Source organism: Polypterus senegalus, chromosome 2, assembly GCF_016835505.1.
Source record: "Polypterus senegalus isolate Bchr_013 chromosome 2, ASM1683550v1, whole genome shotgun sequence".
Taxonomy (NCBI): domain Eukaryota; kingdom Metazoa; phylum Chordata; class Cladistia; order Polypteriformes; family Polypteridae; genus Polypterus; species Polypterus senegalus.
Window position 1 is genome coordinate 165702699 of NC_053155.1, and position 25057 is coordinate 165727755.

The 25057-nt window shown below is 39.2% G+C and overlaps 1 protein-coding gene across 1 annotated transcript in view; it reads left to right on the top strand.

Moving 5' to 3' along the window:
* Nucleotides 1-25057, top strand: part of synj1 (synaptojanin 1) — a 488307-nt gene that overhangs the window by 379233 nt on the left and 84017 nt on the right. Inside the window, exons 22-23 of the mRNA XM_039746285.1 lie at nt 4190-4352; nt 5065-5274. Of these exons, the coding sequence (XP_039602219.1) occupies nt 4190-4352; nt 5065-5274 (373 nt within the window). The remainder of the gene's footprint in view (nt 1-4189; nt 4353-5064; nt 5275-25057) is intronic.

Here is a 25057-nt window from a genome sequence, read left to right on the forward strand (position 1 = left end):
CACTAGGGCCAATTTAGAATTGTCAATCCACCTAACCTGCATGTCTTTGGACTGTGGGAGGAAACTGGAGCCCCCGGAGGAAATTCACACAGACACGGGGAGAACATGCAAACTCCACGCAGGGAGGACCTGGGAAGCGAACCCGGGTCTCCTAACTGTGAGGCAACAGCACTACCACTATGTCACCGTGCCGCCCTAAACAAAGTTATGATTTAGTCTAATTTCTTAAAGAAATATTTGTTACTGTATATGGGGTTGCTTTGAAATAGGAAGAGCAGCTTGGGAAGGATGGTCATTATAAAAATTTTGCTTCTCCCTGCTTAAGTAAGCTACATTAAGTTAGGAAATGAAACAGCTCACAATTTATTATCTTCCACAGGTCAGCCAGGTAAACATATTTTTAAACAAGTATTAATATTCGACTTGCTCAAATTTTCCTCTGAATTCACAGGCATGGGAGACTTTTGGAGCATAGAAATTGATAAATGTATTTCAACCAAAACATGCTATTCATCAGGTGGATATGTCATTTCTATAACCAATAAAGATGTGTTTTACAGTTTTTTCACTCAGTATTTTATGTGGTGAATGTTCCTCTTCACTTTGGCTTCAATCCCCCGTTGAATCCAAAGAAAAAATAAAATTATCCTTCTTTTTGCTGGCTGGTATTTTAGCTCTTTTCTGGTGATGTGAAGCATAACTAGGATGATGCATGCAGGCAAGCTCCATAGGAATCCCCCTCTATCTCACCTTCTGAGAGTGAAAACACAAGGCTTTCAAACAGCAAACCCAAACTATGGGTAAGGGACATCTACAGCATAAGTAACCATTACAAATACCCCCTGTAATTCAACAACCACTACACCATTTGGTTGATTATCACCATCAGACGATGGGATGGATGAGGCTGTCAAGCTGAAGTCACTAATGATCAAAGTCGGGGTTGGATATAGAAAGCAGAATATACAGTGAAATGGACAAACTGAGCCAGGACTTGAAGAATCTGAAAGTACATATGTTCAACCATTAATTTTGACATTACATTGAAAGAAAACAGCAAAAATGAATGAAAGCATAGTGAATAAAATGAAAGCAAATTAATAATAAAATAGTTGGAGTTCACATGTAAGAGTAAAACACATGGTCACTAATTGTATTGAGGAACTATAACAAATGACAGTCTGCTAATAAAAGAATAACTACCCTTGAATCTGAATGCAGCGTCCTTCAAAATAAACTTGTGCTGTCTGAAGATAAATACAGAAGGAAAATCATTAGGATCAATGGACTACCTGAACAACTAGAAAGTTCTAACCCAGTAATAATTGTAGTAGTACTCATTTCTAAAATAACCTTAAAGCCATCATAGAGATCTTAAAACCTTATTGCCTGCACTGATCAAATCCTTTTAAGCCTAGAAGATTAATGGTTAGATTTGATAAACTGCAAGATAAAGATATTCCACCATAGACGGAATAAGAATATCGTATTTGAAAACAGTCAAATCCATATATTCCCAGATTTGTCTCCAACAACTGCTGCAAAATGGGCTGCATTTCATAGCATCAAACAACGGCTATTAAGAGCGGAAGTAAAATATAGTGTTTTGTTGATGGTTGGACTTAAAGTAATGATTAACAATCAATTCTGTCTTTACCTCTCTAGAAGAAGTAAAACAGAAGTTAAATAAAAATGGAGTCCAACAACCTTTAAAGTGAAATGAGTAGTCTAAACACAGGAGTCAAATAGTGTATGTGGAATGCAAGGAGGAACATTAGCAATATGTAAGTAAGTATACTGCTCAAAAAAATTAAAGGAACACTTTTTAATGAGAGTATAAATGAAATTCAAGTCATTTTCATTCAAGTCAATGAAATTTCTGGGATACTGATCTGGTCAGTTAAGTAGCAGAGGGGGTTGTTAATCAGTTTCAGCTGCTGTGGTGTTAATGAAATTAACAACAGATGCACTAGAGGGGCAACAATGAGATGACCCCCAAAACAGGAATGGTTTAACAGGTGGAGGCCACTGACATTTTTCCCTCCTCATCTTTTCTGACTGTTTCTTCACTAGTTTTGCATTTGGCTACAGTCAGTGTCACTACTGGTACCATGAGGTGATACCTGGACCCTACAGAAGTTGCACAGGTAGTCCAACTTCTCCAGAATGGCACATCAATATGTACCATTGCTAGAAGGTTTGCTGTGTCTTCTAGGACAGTCTCAAGGGCATGGAGGAGATTCCAGGAGACAAGCAGTTACTGTAGAAGAGCTAGACAGGGCCATAGAAGGTTCTTAACCCATTAGCAGGACCGGTATCTGCTCCTTTGGGAAAAGCAGAACAGGATGAGCACTGTCAGAGCCCTACAAAATGACCTCCAACAGGCCACTGGTGTGAATGTCTCTGACCAAACAACCAGAAAGACTTCATGAGGGTGACCCAAGGGCCCCATGTCCTCTAATGGGCCCTGAGCTCACTGCCCAGCAGCATGCAGCTCGATTGGCATTTGCCATAGAATACCAGAATTGGCAGATGCACCACTGGTGCCCTGTGCTTTTCACAGATGAGAGAAGGTTCACCCTGAGCACGTGACAGAAGTGAAAGGGTCTGGAGAAGCCATGGAGAACATTATGCTGCCTATAACATCATTCAGCATGAGCACTTTGGTGGTGGGTTAATGATTGTCTGGGGAGGCATATCCATGGAGGGTCACACAGACCGCTACAGGCTTGACAAAGGCACCTTGGCTGCCATTAGGTATCAGGATGAAATCCTTGGACCCATTGTTAGACCCTATGCTGGTGCAGTGGCTCCTGGTGCACGACAATTCCTGGCCTCATGTGGTGAGAGTATGCAGGCAGTTCCTGATGGATGAAGGAATTGATACCATTGACTGGCCTCCACACTTTCCTGACCTAAATCCAATAGAACACCTTTGGGACATTATGTTTTGGTCCATCCAATGCCACCAGGTTGCACCTCAGACTGTCCAGGAGCTCAGTGATGCCCTGGTCGAGATCTGGGTGGAGATCTACCACAACACCATCTGTCATCTCATTAGAAGCATGCACCGATGTTGTCAGGCATGTATACAAGAACACAGGGGCCATACAAACTACTGCGTACAATTTTGAGTTGCTGCAATTAAATTTTGGCAAAATGGACTAGCCTGCCACATAATTCTTTCACTTTGATTTTTGGGGCGTCTTTGAATTCAGGGCTCTGTAGGTTGATCATTTTCATTTCCATCAAACGATGTGGCATCCTTTCGTTCCTAACACATTACCCAGTCTATATCAGTATAGATATCCAGGAGGATTTCTTTTTCCCATTGAGATCTGATGTGTTTTCAAAGTTTTCCTTTAATTTTTTTGAGCAGTTTATTTGCATTTGAAACTTGTACCAGTTTCAATATAACACATTTGTTGCTATTTCACTACTTTTTTTTCCTCAATACTGTTATTTTTTTTCTATCTGAATGCATTAATATGTTACTGTGCATGCACACACATTAATACTGTACATGAAAACATCACTATTTAAAAACACTATGCCATTTGAACATGAGTTGTAATTTGAATATATTTTTTTTTTCGATCTTGCCCGTACTCCACATTATGGTACATGGTATTAAATTTGGACAGTTTAACATCTGTGGCAGAGCAACTGGCACTAAGCAAACTCCTGTCAATCATGAATAATCCACTGCATCCACTTAACAGTGTCATTTCCAGGCAGAGGAGTAGCTTCAGTGACAGACTTTTGTCACTGTCCTGCTCCACTGACAGACTGAGGAGATCGTTCCTCCCCCACACTATGCGACTCTTAAATTCCACCCAGGGGAGTAAATGCTGAACATTAATTTTATTTTAATTTTTTTCATTTTTATTACTATTTAATTTAATATTGTTTCTTTGTATCAGTATACTGCTGCTGGATTATGTGATTTTCCCCTTGGGATTAATAAAGTATCTATCTATCTATCTATCTATCTATCTATCTATCTATCTATCTATCTATCTATCTATCTATCTATCTATCTATCTATCTATCTATCTATCTATCTATCTATCTATCTATCTATCTATCTATCTATCTATCTATCTATCTATCTATCTATCTACTTCCAGCTGATTTAAATAAGAAATGTTTATTGTGACACCTAATGTATTATTCTCCTTTTTGTCAGGCATTAGGAAGAGTACTGACAGTTTCTCTAAAAAGCCCAGACTGGGCAGACTGTATTGAAGAGGAAATGAATGCAGAGGACTTCTCTGCTTGCATGCCCACCTCTGGCAGTTCAACTCTTTTGGGAGAAGATGCAGAGATTACTGCAGATTATGATATGGAAGGTATGTATTTATCTGTTTGAGAGAAAATACTAGATACTATAGAACTAGAAAATACTAGTTTTACTTATATTGTAAAGTATTGTAAAAAAATGAAAACTTTATTTGAATAGAGCACCTAATAGGTAATTATTAAACATTTTAAATTTTTTACTGTATATATTATTTATAAAGGGACCAGAAACACACTTTGAAAATATAGAATACTTCATTGTAAAAACATCTTTTTGAATCATCTGAGAGTGATAACAAAGGTAAACCTTAATTCAGTCACCAGAGGACCAGTTTGTCCTTTAATTTAAATATTGTCAAGTTTTATTTTGTTCATTGAAATTATTGTGTGTGGCTTAAGTCAAAGTTGTAGCATTTGAAACATGGGACAGGTTTATTGTAGAATTTTCACCTTGTTGGAAAAAAAAAAACTTTCTGAACAAATAAATGTAAATGCAAAATATTGTAGTAATTATCTACTGTGTCCTTTTGGCTTCAATGTGTTAGCGTTTGTTAAATCATTACTCTGCATGATACCAGAACAATTGTTGTCGATTCAAGTTAGTAATTGTTAACTATTAGTAAGTGATTTTTTTTAACAAATAAATATAACTTGTAAATTAAAATGTAATTAATACAATTAATACTTTAAATAACTGAAAATATTCATTATATTCAACAGAAGTTGTTTATATTGTATTAAAATTGTTTTTCTGGATTACAGGAGATGTAGATGACTATAGTACTGAAATAGAGGAGATCTTTCCTCGACATCTACAACCTGCCTCCAGCACTGGTCCTGGAAAATCTCCTCGTTCATCTCCAAGAACAAGTCCTTGCCCCTCACCTACAATGCCTGATGTAGTACTTCCTATCATTCCAAGTAGGCCAAATCGTGCTCCACGTGCTGTAGTGCCACCTTCATCTGTTCAAGGTAGGTGTTAAAAGATTTCATCATTTTGACCTTTTTTAGCCAACTATGTTTGCTTAGTTTCACAGCAGGAGGTCATTAAAGACAATGTAAGTCATAATATAAGCTCTGTTGCAAGGTTTGAGGTTCCCTAGCCCACTAGGGGGCATTGTGTTGTACCCTCACAGTCATACTGGGGAGAACAACCAATCTGGTCCTCTTCAGTGCACTTCTGTAGTGAGGGCAACATGCAGAAATCTCTAGTGCTGCCATGGAGTTCTACCCATACTATACGAAGTTCCCAAAAATACACCTGGAAAGTGGTTGGGGAACAATATAAAAAGGCCTTGTTTTCTTGGTTTTGAGAGATTAGAGGGTGAAGGCAGCTGGTGACAAGGGCTCAGCTGGTCGGATTGAGCAAGAAGAAAAAAGTAGTGGAAGGTGTGCCAGAGAAACGTTAAACAGAATAGCAAAGTGTTACTATTATTTAGTTAGTCCCTGGGCAAAGAGTTTAGAGTTTTCTGTTTTTGTTTTTTTTCACAGTTTCCATTATTACTTTTTGAGGTTTTATTATTATAACCTGTTTTTGTCGTTTTGAACTCCTGGATTGGTGTTTGGTGTCATGAGATGACTCTACACTGTGGATGTCTCCACACTGTGCAATGTATTGTTATACTGTAGATTTGATCTTAAACTGAAACATTTCAGTATATCAATATAATATCAATCTACACTCAGTAATCCTTATTAGGAAAGTGAAAGTATTTTTTCAGAAAAGTTTGCAAATTTATCAAAAATCCAAAACTGAAATCTCTCATTCATATAAATAGTTAGAACCTTTGCTGTGGCACTCCAAATTGTGGCTAGAACACCTGTGGCAAATTAAATTATTTGGACAGTTTAAAAAGGTGCACACCTGTGTATATAAGGTGATCAGAGCATGACTATAAATTCATTTCCAAACCTTTGAGCGTTCCCAGGGGCACAGTGGTCTCAGTAATTGTGTAACAGAAGAAGTTTGAAACCACTAGGACTCTCCCTACAAGGGCCTTGTTCAGGATGCTGACTAAGAACCCAATGGTAACCCTAAGGTCGGAGTTATACTTCACGCGACGCGATGCATGCTGCAGAGGACACTCCTGCTACGCAAGCGTTGTAGTGTTCATACTTGCGCAGGTACTTTACGTAAATCTGGAGGAATCCACCAGGTGGCAGTGCGAGATATTATCAGATATTATCACGGTGAGAACATGTTCGGCTTCTCTGTGTTGTGAATTGCCTAAAACACCTATTAAATTCTGATAACACCTTACCGCAATATTTCTAAAAAGGATGTTTATTGATTAAATCCATAAATCCAGGGATGTGTCCATTCCAGCAAGCATTGGGTATGACTGAGAAACAATCCCCGGATGAGGTCTCAGCTCATCGCAAGGTGAATACAAGCACACACATACACTAGCGTCATTTTAGACCGTCTGCTTTAATGATAAAGTAAACTACAAGGTTAAAGTGGACAATTCGAGATTAAGGCCAAAATTTCCACTTTAATCACAAAATACACGTTTTCACCGTGTCCTTTATTTTTTCTCAGTGGCTCAAATACAGCTCTATACATTATGTTGCTGTTGTGAAGTTGCAAAAAAAAATAACATTGTTTTGCCGTTTTTTTTTTTTTATGTGAGACTTTTAAAATGCATCGTGTCATTACGATCAGGAATATGTGACGCTTGAATATAAAAGCACCACGAATGCATCTGTATGTCGGCATTTTGATTCACCACATCGAACCATTCATCAAACAGCGAAGCACGCACATCGATCCCCATAGGATCTGCATAGAAGGCTTTCTGTCACATATAGATAGTAAACAGAGACTCTGACGTCACATTCCGACTTTTAGCACACTGCGCCCCCGACTTTTTGCTGGTACTGTAACTCACACATTCGTCACGTTAATTTCTGAGGACCTGCTCAGACGCGTGAAATGAACACTGGGAACCCGTGGTAGCCATGATGCCGTCGCGTACGTGTCCTGAGCGTGAAGTAGAAATGAGCCCTAACACAGCATCCAGAAGTGTTCTGCTTAGTGATGGGCGGAGTGAAGCCTCATGAAACACTGAAACATCTGGAGTATTTATGTCTGAATTTGTTTTTAGGCTTTGAATCCTTTGACACTGACCTCTCTGGTGACATGTCTTGGCCATTTGTGTTAACATTACACAAACTGAATAAAGTTCAATTATGATCTGTGAAACTTTGGAGATTATTAGCCACAGATGAAATCTACTCATTGTTGCCAATCCTTAGTGTTGAAGTATATAACTAATAAAAAAACATAACTAACTCTGTCAGGTGGAATGTACCATACAACAAACAAGAGTTTTAATGAACAGTATATACTGCATAGGCTCTCCTAATAAATTCTTCTACTTTTACATTTTATTATTATCATCACCTGCTCACATCTGCGTTCACTCAGATTGCTCTTGTGGTTCCAGCTGTGTCCTTTGGGTTGTGGGCACTCAGTCCAAAGGTGAAATTACAATTTACTGTTAGAGATATGTTTACTGTGAAGGATTCACCACTGGCTTATTCAGTTCTTATGGGTTCAAGAACAGAGAAGGACATTCCACTTCAACAGCGCTCACAATTAGAGTTATCAGTTTAGAAGGGTAATTTACAGTTTGTTCGTAAGAAGCCTGCATACACCAATTGTAGATGAATTGTTAAGTCTTTGCTATTACATGATTTTTCTTTCTGCACAGAAACTAGACCACCATTAGGGTCTGATTTTTAACCTGCTTGCCTAGCTTCACTACCTGTGCTTCAAAAGCAATCACCTTGATGTCTTTGTAGAGTGGCTAGGGTGTCTAAATAACAGTTGGGACTGTCTCAGTGTCTGCAGAAACCTATGACTCCTAAAGACTATTTTTATTGTGACACCTTCTACATTTCACTCCCCTCCCCCACACTATAATTGTTGATGTCAGGCCATTGTGCTTTAACACTAGAATTACCAAAGCCTACGAAAAAACTTTTTTTCATGTTTTAGTACTAATGACAAAATTTTCACATGAAGTCCACATATCAAATAAGCACTTTCACAAAAGGTACAAGTATAACAAAACAAGTAAGCTTTTATTCAAGACTATAACCAAAGAAAAAAGAAATCGGGTTAGTATTCCTCGTTGTTACGACTGGTTTATTAGTACAGAGGTAAGAGCTGCTGTCTTATAATCAATATGTCGCAGGTTTGAACCTTGCCGTGTCACAAAATAAACGTTTTCAGCAGTGAGCTGCTATTATTGTTACTATTATACAATAAAAACATACATTTAATTTGAGTCTGCAACAGCTGGTGTAAATGTATGGTACTTGTAAAGGTTAGTGTTTTTGACACTGTTAGTTTTCAAATAAAAACGTGCTACAACAGAGGTGAACTCAGATGAAGTTGAGGGTTCTACATCAGAGAAAGAGAACAGAAGCCCTCCAGCTCTAGGTACTACCTGACTAACAGATAAACAAGGAGTTTTTTTGTAGGCTTTGGTAGTTCTAGTGTTAAGCTCTAAACACATGAATGCCTTACCTTTGTCATTTACCAGGAAACTTGACTTGAGGTTCAGTAGAACATATAGTTACCTCTGAAGTATTCTGGATCCTCAACCATTAAGCATCAAGGTACAACCTGTAAGGTTTTAGTAAAACTGGCCATTTCTGAAACTGTTTTGAAGTTTATGAATGCTTGATGTGGACACAGCAGTTTCCTACAAAGCATGGTGTTAAACGAGATGATTTAGTTTGGAAGCTGGGCTTTATGCCCTTTTTGTGCATTTGAATCTTCTTGGTGACAGACCAGCTATTTTCTTTCTTTCGCAGATGGTTGTTTCTGGAAGCCTGTGCTTTCTTTGAGCTAGATGTCTCATTTTAATACTGCAACCCCTTGCATCACATTATTCGATCCAGAGAGAGTGGGGCAGGAAGTCCTCCTTAGTCATGCCTTTGGGGCATGGCCCCAGTGGCTTTTGCCTCTTTGTTTGCCTTTGAACCTTTGTGAAGGAATATTCTAATCATTTTAGTTATATTTTCCAAAGGCAGCAAGCAGTTTTACTTTGTTAGGAGTCTGATTCATTTTGGAACTTTCTTTATTATTCTCTTTTAAAGGCTGGCTTGGTGATTTATCACGCTATTTCCATGTTCATTAAGTCTTGATTATTCCTTTTCTTAATGATTTCTTTCTCTTGTTGTTCAAGCATTGTGAAGCAAGGCATTTTGTCACCAACACCTTTTCAGCTAAACTCCATATTTCTGTTACATACGTGTGCTCTAAATCTACATGCAGTATGGTCATACATGTAATTGCAGGTGATGCATTTAGAACAAATGACCCCTTGAATCCTGTGTAGAAAGTTTTTTCTTTCCAAAATAGGTGATTCTCAGTATTTCAAAATATTACCTGGGCCACCAGCCATGTCTAGGTTGTGTCAATTGATATTTGGGCTTCAGTTTTTACACATGTAAATTGGATAATTTCTTTTTATTCAGTTATATTCTTGAATAAAGGTGCACTTGTTTTATTATACCTCTTGTGAAAGTGTTTATTTGATATTTGGACTTCAGTCTTCACACGTTATATACTTCACCTCAACATTTTGTCAATTATTACTATAGTTTGAAATTAGTTTCTGTTTTAGTTATGTGATCAACATTTCTTACCTCAAATTTTCTGTCATCCTACAATTTACCCAGATCATTCTAAACGTGGAACACACATAAAATATATGTATTCCAAGTAACAATATATTATTTAACCCAAGGGTGTCAAACTCCAGGCATGGAGGGCCACAGTGGCATCAGGTTTTCATTCTAACCCTTTTCCTAATTAGTGACCAGTTTTCACTTCTAATTAACTTATTTCCCTTCATTTAAATAGCCCTGTTTTTAAGGATTCAGTCCACTAAATGTATTCCTTTCTTCATTAAATGACAGACAAACAGAAATGAGATGTGAAACAAGACAACAGATGACCAGCTAAATTGGGATTTCAAACTCCAACCAATCTCTTAATGAGAAGCTGATTCTTGCTGTCAATTAAACCCATTATTTAATTCCATGGCTTGTTGCTGCTATCATTCTGCAACAGCAGACATTTACAAAACAGTTTATATTTCTGTTTTTTCTAAGAACATTGTGAAAATGTTTTGGTGACCTGTAAGATCACCCTTACTGAGACCATCACCTTTTTTATTTTCAGATATTGTGTGATGGGCACAGGTTAGCTGGTCATATGCCGGCTTGTTTTGTGTCTCATTATTGTTTGGCTGCTAATTAAGAAAAAAGAGGCAACTAAGGGGCCTGAGTGAAGTTAATTAAAACTAAGGCAAAATAAGTTAATTAGCAACAAAAACTTGTCATTAATGAAGAAGATGGTTAAAATGAAAACCTGCAGCCACTGCGGCCCTCCAGGACTGGAGTTCGACATCTGTGATTTACCCTATACTGTAAATTCCAGACATCTTACACTCAGATAAACAGACTGGAGCTTTGAGACTTTTGCATCTGACTTCAGCTACATCGTTGGGGGATGGGATAGCAGGCTGCTCATAGTGCTGATTGACACATTTGCAAAACAAAGATGGTGATGAAGAGATGTAAAGGAATTTAAGGTGGCCTGGCATTACGACTTGTTTTAGGCTTCAGGGATTCTAGTGTTAAAGATGATGTCGGTGTGCCACTAAATCCTAGATCAGTGCTTCCTAAACTCGGTCCTAGGGACCCACTGTGGTTTTTGTTTCAACCAGCTTCTGTTTTTAATTGAACTCCTGGGCTATTTAACTAACTGTTATTTCCTAAATTCTGTGTTTTGGGAACAATACAGAAATTAGGAAATTAAGTTTGGTAAAAATATACGCCCCTTCGCTGTATATTCAGGGGGAGCAGCCCTGGACTGTACAGTGCCTCCCCCTGGATCCTAGATGGCCGCCCCCCTGCTCAATGGAGCAGTCAATAAATATTCAATTAATAAATGTTCATAAAACACAGTGCATGAAAAAGGAAAGTTTTAAATAGTAAAGATCAGTTAAAATTTGGTAGCAGAATCTCTGTATATGTCCCTTTGTTTTTCCAGCCAACTTGCAGTCAATAAGCGGAGAAAACATCACTTATTTCACCAGCTTCACAGCAAAAACACAAGGAAAGATCTGTTCACCCTGTCAACTCCATCATTATGCTGTACTTCCAATGGCTGCACTGTCCTCGCCATATGAACTACACTTGTTTCCACTCCTCTGAGTCAATAGTTTGATGCCATTTGCCCTTGTACGTGATTGTGTCTCCAGCTCCTTCACTGCTAACTCAAGTCAGCACCCACAGGGAGCTATTTCTGCCATCTCCATTCGGTACCCTTAATCTGGATCCACTGCCTCCTCTACCACATCAGCCCCATCACATATTCAACACAAGAAAGGAAACTTCATGCTATCTGAGATTGCTCCGACTGTCTTCTCTGCTCTCTCATACCCAAAGACTGGCCCCTTTTTTTCCCTGCTCTGGCAATTTCTCTTTTGCAGTGCAGGTGTTGCCCCAGTTAGCTCCTGGTGCAACTAATGAGAAGTGACTACAATAATTACTCTGTTGCATGTGCCTGTTAACTGGCCAAAACTCAATCTTTCCATGTCTTTCAGTCTGCACTGACTCTTATTTGCAGAGTTGCGCTGTATTTTAAATCTGCACCTGTCGTTTTCTTTATTCTGGTTTAATGTAAATCAACTATTTAGAAATGAAAGCTTTTAAACCTTTATTTTGTTTTAAAGTAGGTTTGCACTTTTTAGAAAGAAGATGAAATCCTTAAATTAACATAGGACACTATTACATCAAGTAATGAAATATTATAATTATTAATGCAATATACAAGTATGAGTTATAAAGGGTGGTCCACAAAAAAGTGGCCTGCCTCCCCCGAAATGAATCCTGTCCCGTCTGCCGCTGAAAACGAGCATGGAGATGTATTAATACGCAAGGAGATCACTTTCAGCATCTTCTGCAATTGTGAGTACCAAATTTGACCACATAATGCAGTCATCTCGGTAGAGACAGGCCACTTTTTCATGAGCCACCCTGTATTTTCTGGAGCTCAGAATTAATGTGCTTGCTGTGTCACATACACATGCACTCCAATATGAGCATTGTTAGTATTCAGTGATCTACACTCTGTATTTGATATGTACTGTAGATTTAAAGTGTAATGTGAATACAATTGTGCACTACGCAACTAAGTACAATTGCCCTTCAAACAGAAACGGTGCCATGGACATCAACAGCAGCAGCAGCTGCCAAAGAGCAGTAGATGTTCACATCTGGACCTTTCAAAATAGCATCTAACTTTGTCAACAACATCCCTCCGTTGTAAACACATTATTTCAAAGTCCAGAGACATTGAAAGTTGAAAAAAAAAAAAGTAATCTTAGAAACAGCACAGCATGATGACTTATTTTCTTAAATAAAAATAATGTCCTGTTGTGTACTATTCATAATCCATGTTCCATGTTCTCGGTCACCAAAACATTTACTGATTCCCTTGTTCCTTACCAATCATGTTGCCCAAACTGAGCACAAATTCCTCTTTATGAATTTAACCTATATATATCTATATATATGTAATTGGACTCGCCCATCAACAAAAACATTATTTCCCATTTAACTAAAAAACTGAAATTTGTCAGAATGATGCATCTATGGCAGTAAGTATCCTCTATGAAAGGACATTTCGATATTTCGGTTTAAAAAACCCACCACAATAGAAAAACTATATACCACAAAATCTCAAAAATGATTTGATGGATTTGATTTAAATTTGGTGACAGTATAAAAAAAATTAACACTTTTTTTTTTATTTGTTGATATTTGTCATTAATAATACATTAGCAAATGGAACATTCTAACGCAACACATCCCCACAGTGCTGACAGCGATTGCATAGAAAAATGGGGTGTGGGAGTAGGAAAGTTCAGCAAAGCTCAAAAAAGATTAATTTAGTAAGTAGCGTCTATGCTATTGCCAGGCACTGTGGCTGTGAGCATAGTCAGTTTTGCATACCTGATCCAGTAAAAAGGGTACAGTATTTGACATATATTTCCTTGCCCCATCTTATCAGCAACCTTGTGGCAAATGGTGACATGGTTACTACAATTCCCATCAGCCAGTGCCCTGATCCAAATTATTTTATCAGCGCTCACAAAATGTAAGTATGAGCACTGATATGTACTGCATGTTATCAAAGATAGGATGTGCTCCTTTACTTTTTCTCTGCTTCTTTGGGATAACAATTTCAGTGTCTCACTGGATTACAACCTTCATTTTAGAATAACATCTTTTTGTCTCCTCTTGGATTGTGTTTACACATTTTAATCTGGACACTTTTCTGAGAAATGTGTGGCAGTGTTGCCATAGGAGCAGCCGGCTATTCCATCCCCACCAATTTTAGAGCGTGCGAACCTCTCTCAGCTCATGCCTTGATTGAGTATCTGGGGTGAAGTGGAGTTTTAGAGTGGAAATAATAGATTGATGTTTGGAACACCGCATTTTCATGTCTGTTCCGTTTCTACAGTAATCTGTGTCAACACATTGTTAAAACAGAAACTTTTTTATATTCTAGTAGTAGATGACAAAATGTAGGCATAAACTATATAATGTATGAAGCCTGAAGTCAAATAGCAAAGAAACATTTTCACAAGAATAACACAATTGCACTTTTATTCAAACATATAACTGCAGAAAGAAAAAGCCGCCTTAACATGCGACATTGACACCAGTTTTCTATAACTGACTCAGTGGTTTAATAGATACAGCCCCCGCATGGAAATCAGGGTCACGGGTTCGATCCTGCGTCATTTCCTTTTGAGAAGTAAACTGTTCCTAGTCTTATTGAGTGTTCCTGCTGTATACTTTTTCTTTTGCACCCAGGACATGCAGAAGAAAGAATGGTAAAGACCAACGGCTATATGCAATCATCAGACACTCCCCATCTGCCCGTGTCGTTCAAACACAGGAACATATATTGGTGTAAAAGTATAACAAAAGTGCACTTTTATTCAAGTGCACTTTTTCCATCGCCTTTTCCTGTAAGAAGCAGTGTACACACTTCTCTCTATGCTGTGGTTTCTATTACACACCTGAAAGAAAGACAATATATGTGAAAATATAATCGCACTAATGCAATATTATTTGAAAGCGAACAGCGTCAGATCGGGTGTGAATTTATGCAGGAACTGGAAATTCTCTGATGCGGGACCTTCCCCCAGGGAAGAAAGTACAGTGTCAGGTGCTCATTCAGTGTAATAGAAACCATAGCACAGAGAGGTGTGTACACGCAACAAGTACGTGTAAGTAAATGTAGGAAGGACGGTCCTTGGGTGTGTGGGAACTGTTAATATTTGAATGTGATGATTTTATATAGCACGGAATGAAAATCTGCACTTCTTAGCATTGCACCATGCAAGATGTCGTATCAATCGCCTACTGTATCTTGCTTTTTTTTCTTGGTTATACAGGTAGTTTTGAATAAAAGTGCACTTGTTTTGTTTGCGAAATGAAGTGTCGTGCGCACTTTTCGTGGCATTACCGTGTATTTTTGAGCATGCCCGTTTGAGCAGTATAAAAGTATAACAAAACAACGGGCAGATGGAGAGTGTCTGATGATTGCATATAGCGCCGAACTTACTGCTCTTTACTATTCTCTCCTCTGCGTGCCCTGGAGTACAAAAGAAACAGAATACAGACGCTATAGCTCTGTGCACCGTACCGATGCATACTAACGCCCCCCACACCGGTTCTGACACACAGGCGCTGGCGAAGCTGTCTTCTTCGTATCTCACCGTCACTTGATTTTCTTTTTATTCAGTTTTATTGAGTGTTCCTGCCAGTTCCCGCATGTTGCTGTATGCTGGATATGTTCATATGTATTGTCTCTTTCTTTCAGGTGTGTAATAGAAACCACAGCATAGAGAGAAGTGTGTACACTGCTTCTTACAGAAAAGCGATGGAAAAAGTGCACTTGAATAAAAGTGCACTTTTGTTATACTTTTACACCAATATATGTTCCTGTGTTTGAGCGACATACGGGCAGATGGGGAGTGTCTGATGATTGCATATAGCGCGAAGTTGGTCTTTACCATTCTTTCTTCTGCATGTCCTGGGGTGCAAAAGAAAAAGCATACAGCAGGAACACTCAATAAAACTGAATAAAAAGAAAAGCAAGTGACGGTGAGATACGAAGGCAGCTTCGCCAGCGTTTGTGTGTCAGAACCGGGGCGTTAGTATGCATCGTGGTACAGTACAGAGCTATAGCGTCTTTAGTGAAAACAACCGTGTCAGATGGGGTTGTATGGATTGATTCTGAAAGCGACTGAGAGTGAAAAGTGAATAAAAAAAAAGCTAACCTTTACAAAGATCATAAATTGCACCGGCTGTTACAGACTGAAATCAAATGTATGTTTTTCTTCTAAAACAGTAAGACTAAGAACAGTTTACTTCTCAAAGGAGAGGCGAGGATCGAACCCGTGACCCCTTGATTCCAAGCGGGCTGTATCTATTGAACCACGGAGTCAGTTATAGTAAACTGGTGTCAATGTCGCATGTTAAGGCGGTTTTTCTTTCTGCAGTTATATGTTTGAATAAAAGTGCAATTGTGTTATTCTTGTGAAAATGTTTCTTTGCTATTTGGACTTCAGGCTTCATACATTATATAGTTTATGCCTACATTTTGTCATCTACTACTAGAATATAAAAAAGTTTCTGTTTTAACAATGTGTTGACACAGATTACTGTAGAAACGGAACAGACATGAAATGCGTGTGTTCCAAACAACGATCTATTATTTCCTCTAAAACTCCACTTCACTCCCAGATACTCAATCAAGGCATGAGCTGAGAGAAGTTCGTGCACGCTTCTAAATTGGTGGGGGATGGAATAGCGGCTTCTCTTTATCAGCACATTTAGAGAACAAAGGGCTGGCTGGAGAGGTGTGAAGGGATTTAAGAAGCAGTTTAAGGTGGGACGGAGATTACAGTTTTATACTCTTAAGGAACAATCTTCCTTTCTTTCTACACCACCCTCAAATCCCCCGCCCAAACACAAATGCTTGGTTTTAATAATATTTTCTATTGCAAACTTGCATCTTAAAAGTAACATTCTCAAAAGGAAGCTAGACAGTTTTGTTATACATCCATCCATTATCCAACCCGCTATATCCTAACTACAGGATCACGGGGGTCTGCTGGAGCCAGTCTCAGCCAGCACAGGGATCAAGGCAGGAAACAACTCTCTCTGTCCTTGGACTGCCTTTCCTTTCTCCACAGGAGCCTCGTCTTGCTCCCACTCCCAACTCTAGCTCCCAGACTGTAGGAAGGAGGGCCCATTTATTTTCACCCGGATGTGCTCCAAGTGCTCCCTCTGACGACACTTCCTGGTGTGGCGGAAGTGTGGGGAGAGCACTCAGAAGCACTCCGGGCGTCCCTGGAGGGATCCTCCTCCATCTTCCCAGGTGTGGCGGAAGTAAATCATTCCCGGCCCTCTGAGACTCGGGGCGCCCCCTGGCGGTGGTCACGGGCCCCAATGGGCTTGAGCCTCCTTGGTCTTCCCCAGTGGTCCTCCTCTGATCCAGGGCGGTTGCACCCTTGTGACCCGGAGGACGTATATGCCACCTTCCGGTCCTTCCAGGTGTCCCGGCCGGGTCGCAGCCCCAGCGACGCGTCACAGTGACATTTGGAATAATTCATTTGATGACCTGTATAGTACATTTCGGAAAACATTGTTGCACTAATGCAACATTATATTCATTCGCATACCTTCATGCGATTGTAATCAGTGACATTTTTTCTTTTCCCGATCTTGCCCAGTCTCTACATGTTGGTGCATGGTGGTATTTCTTTTGTACTCCAGTAGAAGCAGAGCACAGAATAGTACAGAGAGGTCAGTTCCTGGTTATATACAATCAACAAATTCAAATGTTAACAGTTCCCACACACATAAGGATCGTTCTTCCTACATTACAACATGTTGCAAATTGACACCTCTCTATGCTGTGGTTCCTATTGCACTGAAGGAGCACCTGACCATGAACTTTCTTTCCTGGGGGAAGTGGAGGTCTTGGAATAGAAGCTTGTCGATGTTGCATCCTCTTTTCTTTTTTCATCGCCTTTTCTTGTAAGAAGTGATGGCGAAGTTCCTCTACAAGGTGAGCCATGAATACTCTTCTTTTCTTAGTGGACCCCGTGCATGCCTTGTACAGTACATATGCGTTCATCGTCGCCAGGTTAAGCATGTTGAACACAGCAACCGGCCAGTGTTCCAGTTCGCACTGAATAAGCATGCACCTTCTGGTCCATGATGTCAATGCCACACTGGGGGGAAAAAAAAGAAAGACCAAATATATGTGACATTTTGAAGAAATCGTTTTATGACCTGAATAGTACCAATCAGAAAACATCATCACACTAATATTATTTTCATTATCATACCTTCATGTGGTTGTAGTCTGTGACTGTTTGTTTTTTTTTTTTTCGATCTTGTCCAATCTCCATGTCATGGTGCATTGTGCTGAGATTGCAGACAGACTTCTTTTTTTTGGGCATAAACTGTATCAGCATGGCACTGGCAGAACTAAACACCAGCATGGAGAATTGTTTGTGTACTGAACTGACTTTAGCTGCAGGTGGAAATTCCCATTACACTTTATTCATGGTGCTAAGCAGAGTTGTGCTGCAGTGCAGTAGTCAATTAGCCAGCGAATGTGATATGATGAAGTTGTCTGTTGTTAAGGTTCTGCCTTTGTCCAGAAATGGCTCCATAAGCTTTATGACCATAATCTCGGAAAGTTTTTCTCCCATGGGACATCTGGGAAGTTTTCCTAAAAAAGGAGTGGCATTGCACATGTACTTTGTTTCCAAATCTGTCATAATCCAAAATTTTATGATAAATTTGTCAGGCTTGGTCGAGATGTATTGTAAGAAAGCACAACGGACCTTGTTTGGAAACGGTTGCTCATCAACAGTAATATGTTGCCCTGGGTTGTAACTAAGAGCACAGTTTTCAACAAAACGTTGTCAGATGTCTAAAATCGCATCAAATCTGTAGTTTTTCATACGTTCTGTACAGGTGTCTCTGTTGTCAGAGCGCAAATGCCACATGATAGTCTGATAGCTGTGACACGGCATCATATCTTTAATTGTCGGTACAATAAATAGTTCTGACCATGCATCAATGACAGCACCAACTGTGGCCATCGCTGCTCCTGTGAAAAGAATGGAGATAAATGCCATCAATTCAGAGAGGGAAAGGCTTCAGCTGAGGTCTGTTCTGTGGCCTTCATGGACTGTGCAGTCTCTAATGGCCAACAACATGCCTATGTCGATCAAACACAGGAAGCTCTGTACTCTACTGGTGACCTTAAGCTGTAGAAAGATACGTAAATAAATAAAGGTAAATAGGTAAATAATATTTGATCTGGCTTTTATATAAGTAACATATAAATGTTTTTTATATAAGAAAATGTCATAAAACATAATCACAAACATGATTTTGCACAATACCTTGGTGAGCTCTGTAGGCCCTGCTGTTTCATTGAAGGACATGTGCCTGGGAGATTCACTGGCAGGATGACGCCCAACCTCTTGCTGCATCCAAATGGTTCCATCTTTCTCCTTTACACCTGGTGCAGCTGCGTTGTTCTTATGTGTGAGTGGACATTTCTTGTGGGGAGGGCTTCTGCTCTCTTTCTCAAACATAGAACCCTCATCCTCATATGAGTTCACCTCTGGTCTAGCACTTTTTTTTTTCCAAAAAACTAACAATGTCAGATTGGGGGAGCATGAATTTGACTGAGAGAAAAGTGAATAATTAAACAAAATGCTAACTTTTGTTACACAGACTCAAACAAATCAAATGTTTGTTTTTATTCTATAATAGGAACAATAAGAGCAGCTCACTACTCAAAATGGTAAATCTAGGAAGAGCCCGGAATCAAACCCACAACCTCTTGATTATGAGTCAGCAGTTCTTACCTCTGCACAACCCAAGCGTTCTTTTCAGCATCATACTCCAAACGAATTTCTTTTTCTTTGGTTATATTCTTGAACTAGCAAAATACCCATGCTTCGCAGCGGAGAAGTAGTGTGTTAAAGAAGTAATGAAAAAGAAAAGGAAACATCTTGAAAATAATGTAACATGATCGTCAATGTAATTGTTTTGTCACTATTATTAGTGTTGCTGTCATATATATTCCACATTTTGTTATGTTACAGCCTTATTTCAAAATGGATTAAATTAATTTTTTTCCTCAGAATTCTACACACAACACCCCATAATGACAATGTGAAAAAAGTTTACTTGAGGTTTTTTCAAATTTATTAAAAATAAAAAAACTGAGAAATCACATGTACATAAGTATTCACAGCCTTTGCTTAATACTTTGTCGATGCACCTTTGGCAGCAATTACAGTCTCAAGTCTTTTTGAATATGATGCCAAAAGCTTGGCACACCTATCCCTGGCCAGTTTTGCCCATTCCTCTTTGCAGCACCTCTCAAGCTCCATCAGGTTGGATGGGAAGCGTCGGTGCACAGCCATTTTAAGATCTCTCCAGAGATGTTCAATCGGATTCAAGTCTGGGCTCTGGCTGCGCCACTCAAGGACATTCACAGAGTTGTCCTGAAGCCACTCCTTTGATATCTTGGCTGTGTGCTTAGGGTCGTTGTTCTGCTGACAGATGAACCGTCGCCCCAGCCTGAAGTGGTCAAGAGCGCTCTGGAGCAGGTTTTCATCCAGGATGTCTCTGTACATTGCTGCAGTCATATTTCCCTTTATCCTAACTAGTCTCCCAGTTCCTGCTGCTGAAAAACATCCCCACAGCATGTTGCTGCCACCACCATGCTTCACTGTAGGGATGGTATTGGCCTGGTGATGAGCAGTGCCTGGTTTCCTCCAAACGTGACACCTGGCATTCACACCAAAGAGTTCAATCTTTGTCTCATCAGACCAGAGAATTTTGTTTCTCATGGTCTGGGAGTCCTTCAGGTGCCTTTTGGCAAACTCCAGGTGGGCTGCCATGTGCCTTTTACTAAGGAGTGGCTTCCTTCTGGCCACTCTACCATACAGGCCTGATTGATGGATTTCTGCAGAGATGGTTGTCCTTCTGGAAGGTTCTCCTATCTCCACAGAGGACCTCTGGAGCTCTGACAGAGTGACCATCGGGTTCTTGGTCACCAGTAGTTATATGCATGGGGTTTATGTCACAATGATTTATGACCCTTAAGCCCCGCTGCTTTGGACTTTGGACCGGAAGTCACGCCCTATGATTTATGACCCTTAAGCCCCGCCCCTATGACGCAATACCGGAAGTCCATCCCTGCTGTTGCAACACCGGAAGTCCTGCCCCTGCTGACGTCACGTCTCTAACAACGTGACCTAGCCCCCGCCCTCTGGCACGTGATTGGTTCAGGAAACTGTCAAGGGTCCTGACAAATCCAGGCCAGTTACAGACCTGTTGGTGCCCCGCTTCTCTCGAAGACACATGCACAAGCGTTTCAAGGGGCAGAGCTGCCTTACTTTACGGTTTGGGTAAGAACTCCTGTATCTATTATTTAAAATAATCTACGACTTTAAAGATCTAAACCTTAGTTCAGCACTTGTAAACCGTTTTTTTATTTTATCTAATTCAAGCCCCCAGACATTCTCTGCACTGACAAGCTGTCCCTTCACTCACTCTACACAGTTGACGCGTGAGAGCTGAGAGCGCCTCTGCTGGGTCGAAGCTCCAAGCGCACATGCAGTCAAGGTCGAAAGACACTTCCCCCACACGTCCCAGCCAGTTCTGAAAGGCCGGTATAAAAAGCGAAGCATTTTGTTCTATCTACGATTTTAACACTAGAATTACCAGAGCCTACGAAAAAACTCATAAATCCGTCCCACTTAAATCGCTTCTTCAAACCGTTCTCACCTCTCCGCCAGTGTCTTTTGTTAATCTAAATGTGCTGATAAAAGAAAAGCTGCAAGTAGCCGGCTATTCCATCCCCCACCGACTTAGAATGTGCACAAACTTCTCCCAGATCATGCCTTGATTGATTTTCTGGGAGTGAAGTGGAGTTTTAGAGTAGAAATAATAGATTGTTTTTTGGAACACACACATTTCATGTCTGTTCCGTTTCTACAGTAATCTGTGTAAACACATTGTTAAAACAGAAACGTTTTTTATATTCTAGTAGTAGATGACAAAATGTAGGCATAAACTATATAATGTATGAAGCGTGAAGTCCAAATATCAAAAGAAATATTTTCACAGAAGGTACAAATCTAACACAACAATTGCGCTTTTATTCAAAAATATAAATGCAGAAACAAAAAGCCGCCTTAACATGTGACTTTGACAAGTGTTTATTATGACTTCCTCCGTGGCGCAATTGACTCAGCTCGCACGTTCGCACAGCTATTCAGTCCGGGAGAACAAGTTACGTGTGTAACTTTTAAAGTTAAAGGATTTAAAAATCACCCACACAGTTAAATAATAGGCAACAGGGACCTTTTAAAGAACATTTGAGACGCTAGCCTCTGATGTATATTTTGTATATCTTTAAAAAAAGCCCTGTTCCATCCATCACCTGCCATTTTAAATAATCAGCTGCCCCTAAGGAAACAGATCGTGAAAGCATGGCGAATAGTTTTCTAAAAGTTAGAATTGTATTCAGATAATCCCAGAGTGAACGAAGCACAAATATTTACCAGAAGCGGGATTCGAAACCACGCTGGCATTTGTCCCTTGAATCTTAAAGCCATAGGCTTAAACAGATCGGACCTCCGGGGATACAGAAATGCGCTTCACAGCCCAGAGATGGCAGGTGTTTGTGTGACCTGTTAGGGAGGAAAGGAGGGGAGCGATTCATAGCTCCTAGCAAAAGATTGCGTCCGATGTGAAAAATTGCCTTACTTTGTGGAATGCAGCTTGTAAAACAAAGGATGTTTCTAGGAGACATTCAAAAGACGCGGTGCAACGAGCGTGGCTTGTGTCCAGTTCAAATGATTGGCAAACATAAAGCACTTCCAAAATACCGCTTTATAAAGAGAGATGCTTTAAAATTGTTCTAAAACCTTTTTTCATCCCCATTTAAATATATTCCGGTTCAAATGATTGGTAAACATTAACATAAAGCACTTCCAAAAATACAGCTGTATAAAGAGAGATGCTTTAAATTTGATCTAAAACCTTTTTTTTTCCATCCTCATTTAAATATATTTTGATATAAAAATGTAAAAATCACACAGTTAAATAATAGGCAACAGCACCCTTTTTAAATGGCTTATTTTTAAAAAAGCTATCCTCGATGTATAAAAAGTGTTTCCCCAAACTTAGATTTTATTTTTTAGACATTTACTGTATAGGTCTAAAAGTTAGATCGCCTTCAATGTGTCATTCTGGGAAAAGGTAAAGACGCTTTGGCAAGTCACGAATACGAAGGACATTTTCCCAATACATGCCGCGCTCGCCTGAAGCTAAAATGGTGATGGGGGGTGCGCTTCACAGCCCAGAGACGGTAGAGTAGGGAGGAAAGGATGGGGAGCGATTCACAGCACCTAGAAAGATGCTTTAAAATTTGTCTAAAACCTTTTTTTCCCCATACTCTTTTAAATGTATTTTGATATATAAGCCTTGTAAAAATCACACAAACGTATGCCACAGTTCCCTTTTAAATCATGTTTGAGACGTCTAAAATACCTAGCCTGGGCTGATTGGTGGCTGATACCAAAAATGTTCTCATTTATACAGAGCTTAACTTTAGGGTTTATTTTCCTGGGGGTTGTCTAAAATCAGACAAAAGAGAGTTACTAAAAAACAGCAAAACCCTAATTTCCTTAATTACATTGTCCTCCTGGTTGAGTAATGAACCATGTCTTATACATGTCAAGATGTCAGCCCATGTCTGCCGTCCCTTACAAAATGAGTAACCTAAAATGGTTATATAGTGTAAGTATAATATAATGAAGTTATTTTTAAAAGTAGCTCATTTCTATCACCTAGAAGCCTTTTGACAAAGGAAAACTCTGTGCATTTAAACAGAACTTTATAAGGAAGCACACGAGGCTCTACTGGAGTGTGTTGGTTTAACTAGAGGCCTTTAAAACACCCTTTGGCAAGCCACAAATACGTCGGTCATTTTTTCAACTGTTTCCAAAGCACATAGCCCCCAGCGTCTATATGAACTTCTTAGAAAAATTATTTCTTTTATCTTTGTATAGGATGAAATGAAATATAACTAATCAACATTTATCTACCTCTATATTTATTTTTCTGTATTAGAAGGTAATTTAAGTTAATTTGTTTTGGGTTCAATAGATGTATTTTTCATATTTTCGATTCTTGTTTTCTTTTTTTCACATCTTCGTGTCCCCTTTTTGTTACTTAGCCCCCTGGGTATCCATGAGTTTGAGAACCACTGTGTAGGGTTTTATTTGTAAAGCACTCTGTGGCATTTCAAGCTAAGTTAGATTCCCTTGTTTATTAAGCCGTCCATCGATGTTCCATTTTTATTATAAATTGTATTTAGTCTCTCTTTATTTACTAAGCATGTTATACGATGATTAGAAAACAGTTATCTTGTTCATGTTTTATTTTAAAACAGCATTTTCATCAACTGGTTATAAACACTTTGGTACCTCCTTTGTATAATACAACGTTTTAGAAATTCTGTGAACGCTTGGTAAGAGCCTTCCATTTTACATCAGTTATGAACCCCTGAAAATAAGAACGGTTATAGGAGCCTGTACACTACAGGGCTGATGAGGATTAGGCTTTGGACACGTTAGGCCAATCAGGATGGAAAATGTTTTAGTGAATAGTTACATCATATCTATTATATGTGTTAGCACAAGGATTAAAATTTTACTAAAACTGTGAGGTTTTATTCTTTCTTTTAGGTAGTCCAGGTGACATAGGACAGCTGTCATTGAAAACTGCTTTTCCCTCTGTTTGTGAAAAAGCGCCCTTGGTTTTAGTAGCATTCAGGGTGAAGGGGATGTAAGTTTGAACTGTGATTCCAAGAGTCAACAAGTGTCTGCAAACGTCTTGAGTACGAGTCAAAGGACCAGGGTTTGTGCAGGGATCATAGTCAAAGGCAGAGTTACGCTAGACATTATTATTCCAAAATGAAACAATGACTCGTCCCTGTCACAAAGATAAGGCAGTAAAAACTAAAATGTACAAATACTAAGTCACAGAGGAGATTAAAAAACATCTTAAGACCGGATCAACAAGGGATCATTCCAAGCTCACCGCACACTACAACAGAACCTACGTGTTCTGCGATATATTATCAGCTAAACTGTCATCTATGTAGGCAGTTCCACGAGATTGCAAAGAGTTGGGGAAAACATTCTTGAACATCGGCTAGTATGAGGCTGATTAACATTAGCGGTTATTGTTAGAATCTTACCTGGCACTAAAAGTGAGGCTTGTGTTCCTCCTGATTCAGGAAGAACATTAAATATTGGAGTTTAGAATATGAACTAGACTGGTAGTTATGATGGTAAGGACATTTGTGCCAAATTAAATAAATGAAGTTATTTATGAAGTAAATAACCTCATGAAAAAGTGGAGTGATTACAATTTGAAAAACTGCCGTTATGTATAAAAACATTTGAAATAAATAAGAAGCTTTTTTTGACATGCGCAGTCTGGAATAGTCTGAATGTGTTCTAAAGAGTTCATTTTTAAATAAAGCTTAAAAAGGCAAATTAAAAATATTAAATCTGAATAAAACACAGAA